General features: G+C 34.4%; 2 protein-coding genes across 2 annotated transcripts; one reads left to right on the forward strand and one right to left on the reverse strand.

Annotated features, from left to right (window-relative positions):
- Positions 1-4,245: 4,245 nt before the first annotated feature.
- LOC21396039 (histone H4) lies at positions 4,246-4,979 on the forward strand. The gene has a single exon (XM_024163976.1). The coding sequence runs from the start codon at positions 4,347-4,349 to the stop codon at positions 4,656-4,658; it is 312 nt and encodes a 103-aa protein (XP_024019744.1). The 5' UTR covers positions 4,246-4,346; the 3' UTR covers positions 4,659-4,979.
- A 4,635-nt stretch (positions 4,980-9,614) lies between these two features.
- On the reverse strand, positions 9,615-10,581 carry LOC112091124. The gene is made up of 3 exons (XM_024163969.1): positions 10,486-10,581; positions 10,167-10,393; positions 9,615-9,963 (listed from the first exon to the last, which is right to left on the reverse strand). The coding sequence occupies exons 1-3, from the start codon at positions 10,579-10,581 to the stop codon at positions 9,615-9,617; spliced, it is 672 nt and encodes a 223-aa protein (XP_024019737.1).
- Between the last annotated feature and the right edge of the window lie 237 nt (positions 10,582-10,818).

Raw genomic sequence — 10,818 nt, forward strand, 5'->3', positions numbered from 1 at the left:
GTTTATTGTTGTTGCTAAAGATGGCTGACAATGGTGATGAGTTTACAAATTTCACCAATTTGAATGATAGGTTTATTGTTGTTGCTAAAGATGGCTGACAATGGTGATGAGTTTACAAATTTCACCAATTTGAATGACAGGTTTATTGTTGTTGCTAAAGATGGCTGACAATGGTGATGAGTTTACAAATTTCACCAATTTGAATGATAGGTTTATTGTTGTTGCTAAAGATGGCTGACAATGGTGATGAGTTTGATCTACAATTTACATGTCTCATTGCTCGACTCATTGAATATTACTACAACACGTATGTTCATAAGAATCCGTGTATGAACTCTTCACAAACGGGAAACATATGGGTGACGGAATTATTAAGAGGGCATGAAATTAGAAGTTATAGGATGTTTAGAATGGATAAGAACGTGTTTTTGAAGCTATGTAATGATCTACAGAGTAAGTATGGATTACAGGGATCAAGGAATATGTGTGCGACTGAAATACTTGGAATGTTTTTATTCATTTTGGGTCAGGGTGCGGGGAATCGTTCAGCACAAGAGCGATTTCAACGCTCTGGTGAGACTGTGAGTAGATATTTTAATTATGTTTTAGAAATTGTATGTCGTATGAGCATCGATATTATACAGCCTCCAGATCTAGAGTTTAATGACATACCAATAGAGATACTGACGGATCGTAGATATATGCCACATTTTAAGGTAAAATCATACTTTTAATATGCTTCATTCCCTACTAAAAGCATACTTTTTATATGCTTCATTCCCTATTAAAATTATGTTTATTTATACATTAAAAATTCTTCTTTTTAGAATTGTATTAGTGCGATAGATGGCGTACATGTTCAAGCTACAATACCACCAGAAGATCATGTGCCATTTATCGGAAGAAAGCGTGTGCCAACCCAAAATGTGATGGCTGCTTGTGATTTCAGTATGAAATTTATATATGCATATGCAGGTTGGGAAGGTAGTGCCCATGATACAAGAATATTCTTATCAGCACTACGTAACCGACATTTGAAATTTCCAAAACCACCTGAAGGTTAAAACATTGCCTATATTTTATATTATATATGTTTTACATTTTACTAATTCTTGTGTTTTTATTTTAATAGGTAAATATTATTTGGTTGACGCGGGCTATCCACAATTGAAAGGATTTCTTGGACCTTATAAAGGAGAACGATACCATTTACCACAATTTCGAATGGGTCGTCGACCAATGGGCAGTAAAGAGGTATTCAACCAAGCACATTCTTCTCTTCGAAGTGTCATTGAACGCACTTTTGGTGTTTGGAAGAAAAAATGGAAAATTTTGAGAGACATGCCTAATTATTCATTTAAGAAGCAAGTAAAAATAGTTATTGCAACAATGGCGCATCATAACTATATTAGGATGCATGATCAGCGTGATCGGCATTTTCAAGAAGTCGAGGCTAATCTAGATGTTTTCACTTATGAAGAGCATCAATTGGAAGACAATGTAGAAGAAGATGAAGCTTCACTATCACAAGAAATGGTTGAAGTACGAGATCAGATTGCAACAAAGTTTAATGAACACGACTTAATTCTTTTGATGGCTCTGTCACTTTTTGTGAAGAGCATCAACTGGAGAATAATGTAGAAGAAGATGAAGCTTCACCATCACAAGAAATGGTTGAAGTACGAGATCAGATTGCGACAAGTTTAATGAACACGGCTTAATTCTTTTGATGGCTCTGTCACTTTTTGAACATGGAATGTACTTTTTTGTTCACAAATTGATTACTCACTAATACTCCTTGTAGTGAGTAATCAATTTGTATACTTTTGTATAATGAAACAATTTATAATGATTTAGGAATCGTATACTTTTTTCTTTTTGTAATATACTTTATTATTACTTTATTATTACTATCTTTGTGTGAATTATAATTAATTATCATGAAAAAAAAAGAATTAATTATCATAAATTTATTGTTAAAAAAAGTAAAATCATAGCATTATGTTTTTTTAAAGTTAAATAAATATTTCTAAATATTAAAAACAATTATATATATTTAACTTTCATACCATGTCTATTTTGGTCATTTTACATACCCACAGCAATTCTACATCAAAATTTACCAAACGCTATTACACTGATTTTAGAACCAGCACAGCTACTATAATTACAATTTACCAAACACTCAGCGGATTCTTGTAACAGCAACTTCTTCCTTCAGCACAGCTAAAAGCAATTAATCTAAAATCCGCAGCAATACCAAACTAAGCCTAAATCCTTCTTGTTCGACAAATAAAAAAGGCAGCTCATCTATCACTATCATCTTCGCTAATGCCATTGACTAAAACCCACAGCTACAAGTTTACTATCTCCACCTTCAGTATCACTCTTTTTAAAAAAAAACATAGGATGCGTTTAAAACTGTTTTTTAGTTGTTTTAAAAACGTTTTTACACGTCTTTTGATGCACGAAAATGAAAACGGTCTGCAAACTATGTTTGTTTAGTAAATATTTTAAAAATAAAAAAGAAAACAAAAAATAATGAAAATAGTTTTTGTAAAGTAAGTTAGAAAACGATTAGATGTTGTTTTCCCTTTTCCATTTTTATTTTCTAGTATTTATTAACAATGTTACATGAAATTATTTAATTACTAATTATATAATATATTAATTATTAATTAATAAATAGATAGTAATTACTTAATTATTGATTAATATTAAAATATTATTATTAAAATTTTAATTTTATTAATAAAAATGATAATTATTAATTATTTATTTAGTTAAAGATTAATTGCTAAAAATTGATTATATAATATATTAATAATAGAATAATTAATAATAGGTTATTAAATAACTAATAATTAATATATCAATCATATATATTAATTATAATCTATTAATTAGTAAATAGTTGATAAATAAAAAATAGTGATTACTTAATTAATAATCAATATTAAATTATATAATAAATTGTAATATATTAATCAATAGTAATTAATAATTGATAAGTAGTAATTCATCATTATTTAAAGAATAATTATCAAAAATTGATCCTGCAATATATCATGTAATAGATTATTAAATAAATATTAGTAACTAATTAACTAATTATTTAATTATGTAACTAAAAGTTAATTATTTAAGTAGTAAATAAAATATTAATATATTATTTATATACTAATTATTTTTTTCTTAATACACTTATTAATTACTTATAAACTAATAAATATAAGTATGTTATTAACATAGTAATTATTTATAACTGATTATTAATTACTATTTTTAATTATTTAACTAATTCATTATATATAATTTAATTACCAATGTTCTCATTAATTATAATATATATTATTATTATTATATTATTAATATATTAATTTTTATTTACTAAGTGATTATCAATTATTAATTACTCAATATATTAACCAAACATGATTTTAGTTTTTTACAATACTCAAAATAATCTCTTGAAAGAATCTGTTCCCGAAGGCTGAATTTGACGAAGAATGAGATGAATCTGATCCCGAAGGCCGAATCTGACAGAGAGAGTGGAGAGTCTAGAGAGAATAGGGTGGAGAAGGAAGCGAAGGTGTCGGTGGGTGGGTGGGTCTGGACAAGCGGCGGTGGACTGGAGAGTGGAGAGTTTGGATCGAAAAAATGAGAGAGAAGAAAAGTTAGAAAACCTAGTAGGCAGAGAGAGGCAGAAAATAGAAATGTTGAAATATTTTTAACCTAGGTAACAAACGAGTTGTGTATTCGTGTTATCCAAATATGACACATTTAATAAACGAGTTATGAGAAATTAATTACGAGTTGGCGAGTCAACCTAAAAAATGACACCTTATTTAATTGTATTTCACGAATTTAACCTGATTTTAATCCGAATATATTTATAATAAACTCAAATCTACTAATTTCGTGTGAATTTTAAATCGTGTAATCGTTTCACTGTCTAAATTGCCAACCCTAGTCTGTTCCCTTTTTGTTAATAACTATTCTACTTTTGTTTTGGCGCTTGTAAGATGGACGTTTAGATCATTTTCATTAAAAAAGACCCAGCCAACACCATTACTCCACAAGTTCAAACCCTCTTCAATCCGCGTAGCCAAAATTTCCGCGAATCAGATTCAAGCAAATAACATCCAACGGCTCAAACTCACCAATTTACACCTGACGCGGATCGTTACTAGATCCAACGGCCATTTCCCAACCTCTCCCCCATCTATAAAAAAAGAACCCCAAAACCTCATATCACGCCACCAATATCCCAAAAACAGGAAATAAAAAAGAAAAGAAAATCAAAGAAAAAATTTCCCGGAAAATTTACAGAAGCGGAAGAGGAAATGTCTGGAAGAGGAAAAGGAGGAAAGGGGCTGGGAAAGGGAGGCGCGAAGAGGCATCGGAAGGTGCTCCGTGACAACATCCAGGGGATCACGAAGCCGGCGATCCGACGGCTTGCGAGGCGTGGCGGAGTCAAGCGAATCAGCGGTCTGATCTACGAGGAGACTCGCGGCGTCCTCAAGATCTTCCTCGAGAACGTCATCCGCGACGCCGTCACCTACACCGAGCACGCTCGCCGGAAGACCGTGACCGCCATGGACGTCGTCTATGCTCTAAAGCGCCAGGGCCGTACTCTCTACGGCTTCGGAGGTTGATCCTGGTTCTGATGCTTCTCCTCTAGGGCTAGGGTTAGGGTTTGGGATTTTCATCTCTTTTGTTGCCGAATTGATGGATGAATTCTCTGTATTAACAATGATGCCGATGCTTGTCCCCTAGGGTTAGGGTTAGGGTTAGGGTTAGGGCTTTTCTCGCTTCTGTTGTTGCTGAATTAAACGATGAATTTGTATTATAAACAATGGTGTTTTGGTGTATTTCTTTTCGTACTAGAATTTAGGACTATTTCTACGAATTGGGGGAATTTGTCGTTTGATTTTGCAATTATGCAGCGAAATTGTATTTTTGAAGTTTATGTATTATGTTGTTTTGATGTATAATCTTTTCATGTTTCTGAAATTGTTAGCTTCTTTTAATTGTTTTGTAGTTCGATTTTCTTGATTCGTAGTTATTTTTAATAATTATTGCGAAACTTTTTTTTTTTTTTTTTTGGGGTTTCGTCTTTACAGTTGAGCAGCCAAACATTTTCCTTGTTTCGCCGAAGGAGTATTGGATTTTGATACATGTGAAAAGTTCTTGGTTTTACTCAAAATTTATAACATTATTTTTACACAATTTCTACTATATAAAAAAAATGATTAGTATAAAAAAATGATTAGTATGAATTAGAATTATGAGATTATAATTATTTTTAATTTAAATTTATTTTTATAAAAAAAATATTATAATAAATTATGAATTATGATTTGAATTAGAAATAACTACGAATCAAGAAAATCGAACTACAAAACCGAACTACAAAACAATTCGTAGAAATAGTCCTAAATTCTAGTACGAAAAGAATTAAAATAGCTGAAAATATATTTTAGAAAAAAAATCCATCACTATGCTACTGCGGTATCAAATTAATATATGGTTGCTTTTGGGGCAAATTTATCACTTACGCTTTCAGATAAGAAAGATTTCTCTATTGTTAGTGAGTGGTGTTCGTTAAGCAAGCGAAATCAATTTGAAAAGCGACAAAGATTGTCCTGAAGTATAACAACAACGTAGCCGTATTGAAAGGTGTGGTTTGCTTGAACTACTTTTTAAGGACAATTAATGCGTATTTTTACTTTTATTTATTTTTTTGTTTTGTCAAATGACGAAGTAAAATGAGCTCATTATTCTAGGTCAGAAACAAGTTGATAGGATTACCAATCTCAATTTGGCCCCGTTTCGGGTTGCTGCGCTTCCAAGAAAAGCGCTTATAAAAGAAGTTTTTCTTAAAACATGTGTTAAGTAAAGGCACGACTGATGAGCATTTTAATAATTTAGCTTAATTAGTAAATTATAGAATGTTTTTTTAAAAATAGTAAATTATAGTATAATTTAATATTTTAAGTTTTAAACATTATTAAAAATCTAAAAATAATTCTAAACTTCCTTTTCTATTTAATTCATCCTTCCTAAACATCTATCTTTTAAAAAATAGTAAATTATAACATATATATTTTTTTTAAATAAGTGGATTATAGTCAAGTCCACTATAGTCGGGATTGGGGCCGGCTCTGGCGACCGGTAGCCGATAGTCGGCAACCAACTCTGAATGTCAGCTCCGGTGACCAGTGATTGTGTTTCCAACGACCGTTTAATACAGTATTTACCACAGTGGTGGAACTCCGAGCGGCGGGCATGCCCGAAGCCTGAAAATTTTCGGGCTCAGCGGGCAGGCACCTACCGCCGCCCGTCCAAGTAAATTTCACGAGCTCGGGCTTAGGAAGCCCGAGAAAAAAACATTCCCCGCAGACCGCCGCCAGTGGGGTCTGTGACTGCCGGCGGCCGCTTTTTTTTTTGAATTTTTCCACCGTACCCAATATGCCCGATTTGAAGCCTGAATACCCAAAAACGGCTAGGTTTTTGAATTTTATGCCTGATCCGAACCTGAACCCGAAACACACATAATTTTTTGATCGTTAGCATGATTTGCGCCTGAATTTTGAATGTGACGGCTATTTCTGCCCGAACTCGACCCGCTGCCCGTTTTGCCCGACACCGACTCTATCTTTTACTGTTGCCCGAGAAACTCAATTGCCTGACCGGACCCGCCGACATTAAGTTACCGCTGGAGCCAAATTTTTTAAGGGAAAAAATTTTTTTTTCTAGCCAAAAAATTCCCTATAAATACCCCCCTCCCCCAACCATTTTTCTCACCCAAAAACTCTCATCCTCGCTTAATTTCTCTCAATCTCTCTTAATCTTTCTCGATCTCTCTTAATCTCTCTCAAAGCGCCCCCGATCTCTCTTATTTTTCATAATGGATTCCTCCGGTTATGGTGGTGATATTCCCGTTGATGCCCAATTCAATATTGAAGAAGGAAAATTTCCTACCAATATTTTTCAAATGCAGGAATCACAAACACCAGAAATAGATGCTGAGGAAACTACAAATCCGAGACGTGGTGGACGTACTAGAGGTCGTGGACCTCGTGGTCGTAATGGTGGTGGGCGTGAAGGAGAGGCAAGCGCAAGTGCTAGTGCAAGTGTTGCAAGTTTCAAGAAGAAATGCAAGCGCACCTCAACAGTTTGGGAGCACTTCAACACATTCGAGGAGGTCGACAATGACAGTAACATTAAATACGTAGCTCAATGCAAATATTGTGGTGATAAATTATAATGTAACACTATTCACGGCACAACACACTTAAGAAGACACTTCGAAAAGTGTCTTCAAAAGCAAGGAGGCGGACCCGATCTTCGCCAAACACAATTATCATTTGACCGCCAAAAACACTTAGAAATACGATCTGCAAGTCGATCGTATGAAAATGGCACGATTAATAGCCACATTAGATCAGCCACTTAGTTTTACCGAACATAGTTGTCACGCCCCCAATCAGGGATTAGTGACGTGGAGGCTTGTTTAGAAATTTAAACCTGTTTAAGAAAGTGATTAACAAATAACAGTGCAAAAATTTAAATTTTAAATCTAAAACATCAAGGTATTTGCAAACAAGCCCCACTAGTTATGAGAAATTCAGTTGCAAGAAAAGTGGTGGAATTTCCAACCAAACCAGTTCAAAACCTCACCCCTGGTATCGTGTCAGGAATTCCCACAGGTTTAGCATACATGAATATATACAAAAGTAAATGTTGACATCAACCACAGTCTAGCAATATTTGAGTTTACAATCCATAATTTAATACATGCTATGAGATAAAGGGAAAGGAAATTTAAATCTTCACTTCTCAAAGATGGGTTCACCTCACTGGTAGTAGCTACCTATTCCGCACTACTCCTCGTGTCGCCTAGAGGGGTTTAATACATTTAAAACAAGAAAAGTGAGCGGAAGGCCCAGTAAGATAAAATTTTATAAAACATTATAAATAAAGGTACTCACAGTCTGAAAACTTACACCTGGAACCCATCATCCTTTTTAGAAAAAAGAAATACTCACGTAGTAGTAGAAAAATATATGTATAATGAAAAAATGCAAAGCCATAACACCACTGAGAAAGAAGTGGATCCGTACGGATTTTGGGACCTGCCCCTAAGGATACGATTCACATATCCTGATCTTTGAGGCCACCACGCGTTTTATCATTTCTTAGAATATTTCATTTTAAGAAATGACACTTTTTAAATCTCATTTCTAAAATTATTGGAAAACTTAGCATTATTCATTCTATTTCCTTTAAAACCATTTTCTTTCAACATGTTTTGTTCTAAAACATTTTCATTGGCCAAAATCATTTAAAGTGAGGCTAACAAGGATATGGACAAGAATATCCTACCTCTCGGATGTCAAACCTGTGGCTAACTTCTCGTCACCCTAACATCCGCTTTCCTTAAAGCTTTAAAACTCGATCTTCTCCACTAGCTTTATCACAAAAGTAATATCTTAGGATATATTTCTCATTCCTAAAATGAATTAAGCTCAATCACGTTTAATTATTTCCTATTAGTGTGCCTTGACTCAAATCCAAGTTTCACAAACGATTTTATAATTTAGTTTGGGGGTTCTTTAAAAATTTAAATCCAATTCATGGGTTTGGTTTCATATTTAATTTCAGCTTAAAAACAAGTTTTTAAAGAAATTTTGGCAGCATGCTGGCATAAATAGGAAAAATGCCAAACCTGCAATTCAAGTTCAATTTCAAAATAAATTCTCTAGAAATCATCAAAACTAGTTTCCAATCAATTCAACAAGTCCAATAACTGAAAACCGCCAAATATAATTCAATTTAACAACAATTGGTCAAAATCCAAACCCTAACTCAAAATTATTCAAATCTAACCAAAATTTCAAATTCTCAAATCAATTACTCAAACTCAAGTATGGGTTTTCAAGAAATCTTTACCTCAAAGTGATTGAAGCTCGTTTCTCTCCATTTCTCTCGTTTTTGTTCTTTTTTTTGTGGGTCTTGGCCAGCAAGCCAAGAGAGAGAGAGAGAGAGAGAAACGGTCGGAGAGAGAAGGCCAGCAGGAGAGAGAGAGCCTGGAGAGGAAGTGGCCGGTGTGGAAGAAAAAAAAGAAGAGAGAGAAATAGAGGGAGATGTTCTGCCATGAGAGAAACTAGAGGAGAGAGAGAAAAAAAAGAAAAGAAAGAAAGAAAGAAAGGAAGAGAGAGAGGAAAGCTACGGGAGGGAAAAGAAGGAAAGGAAAAATAAGAAAAGAAAAAAAAGGAAAAAGAAAAGAAAAGGAAAAAATAGAAAAGAAAAGGAAAAAATAGAAAAATAGGGAAAATAGAAAAAAAGAAAACGCATTAAAATTTAAGTATATTTTCAAAAACTTTTGGGGTGAAATCATAAATATTGAAAATAATTTAAAGTTCATTGATTAATTGTGAAAATTAAATTAAGCACACTAATAACTCACAATTTAGCATAATTAAACATGTTTAATTTTAGAGGGCATTATAGCTCTACCCCTTTAAGAAATTCCGTCCCCGAAATTGTAACTTACCTCACGATATGAACAGATGTGGATATCATTCATGTATCATCGTTTCCAATTCCTACGTTGCTTCCTCAACGTCATGGTGTTGCCACAACACCTTCACTAACGGTATCTCACGTTGATGTAGGCTTTTCATTTTCCGGTCAAGAATCTGTATTGGTGCTTCCTCATAAGTCATGTCATCCTGGATCGACATGCTATACCATTGCACAATGGCGTTTGGATCAGCTTGACACTTTCGAAGCATAGAAACATGGAACACATTGTGCACGTGAGACAATTTTGGAGGAAGATCAAGGCGGTAAGCAACGACACCGACCCGTTGTGTGATCTGAAATGGTCTAACGTACCGTGGTGTAAGTTTTCCCTTTACACCAAAGCGAGTAATTCCTTTGCGCGGAGAAACCCTTAACAAGACAAAATCGCCTTTTTAGAATTCTAAGGGTATATGCCTCATGTGAACATAGCTCTTCTGCGACTCTGAGCCGTTAGCAGTCGTTCCCGGATAACGGCTATCTTCTCATTATTTTCTTGGATAACATCCGGTCCAAGAGTGAGTCAATCTTCTGACTCAAGCCAACAGATTGGCGATCTGCAAGGTCTGCCATACAATGCTTCGAATGGTGCCATTCCAATGCTAGCCTGATAACTATTGTTATAGGCGAACTCGGCTAAATGGAGATACTTCTTCCAATTTCCACCGAGGTCTAAAACACAAGCACGAAGCATGTCCTCTAAAATCTGGATGCTTTCACAGATTGTCCATATGTTTAAGGATGAAAGGCGGTGCTGAAGGTCAATTTCATTCCCATGGCTTCTTGAAAGCTTTTCTAATATCTGGCATTCAAACGAGTGTCAGGATCCGATGTGATGGATAACGAAACTTTGTGGAGTCTAACAATGTGTTCTAGGTATAGTTCTGTTAAGACCTTTCTTGAATATGTTGCACAGAACAGTGTGAAGTACGCAGACTTTGGTAGCCTATCGACAACAACCCATATGGCATCATGCCTTTGCTCGGTCATCGGCAATCCATCGTAATATGTTCTTACTTCTATCCCGGAATAGGAAGAGGTTGTAATTCCCCAACGGGTTTTTGATGATCTACTTTAACCTTGAGACAGGTTACACATTGTGAAACATATTAACGAATGTCCCTTTTCATTCCTCTCCACTAATATTTCATTTTAGATCTTGATACATTTTTGTACTTCCTGGATGGATGGCAAACCATGACCTGTGAGCTTCATCAAGAACAACCT

The sequence above is a fragment of the Morus notabilis genome, unplaced genomic scaffold, assembly GCF_000414095.1.
Source record: "Morus notabilis unplaced genomic scaffold, ASM41409v2 Scaffold571, whole genome shotgun sequence".
NCBI classification, from domain to species: Eukaryota; Viridiplantae; Streptophyta; class Magnoliopsida; order Rosales; family Moraceae; genus Morus; species Morus notabilis.

Excerpts from the sequence above, each read along its gene's own strand:
- LOC21396039 (XM_024163976.1), top strand. The coding sequence starts at position 4,347 with ATGTCTGGAAGAGGAAAAGGAGGAAAGGGGCTGGGAAAGGGAGGCGCG.
- LOC112091124 (XM_024163969.1), bottom strand. The coding sequence starts at position 10,581 with ATGACCGAGCAAAGGCATGATGCCATATGGGTTGTTGTCGATAGGCTA. Across the intron at positions 10,394-10,485 it reads GTGCAACATATTCAAGAAAG|ATATTAGAAAAGCTTTCAAG; the intron begins GTCTTAACAGAA and ends TTTGAATGCCAG. Across the intron at positions 9,964-10,166 it reads ATGGCACCATTCGAAGCATT|GGTTTCTCCGCGCAAAGGAA; the intron begins GTATGGCAGACC and ends TGTCTTGTTAAG.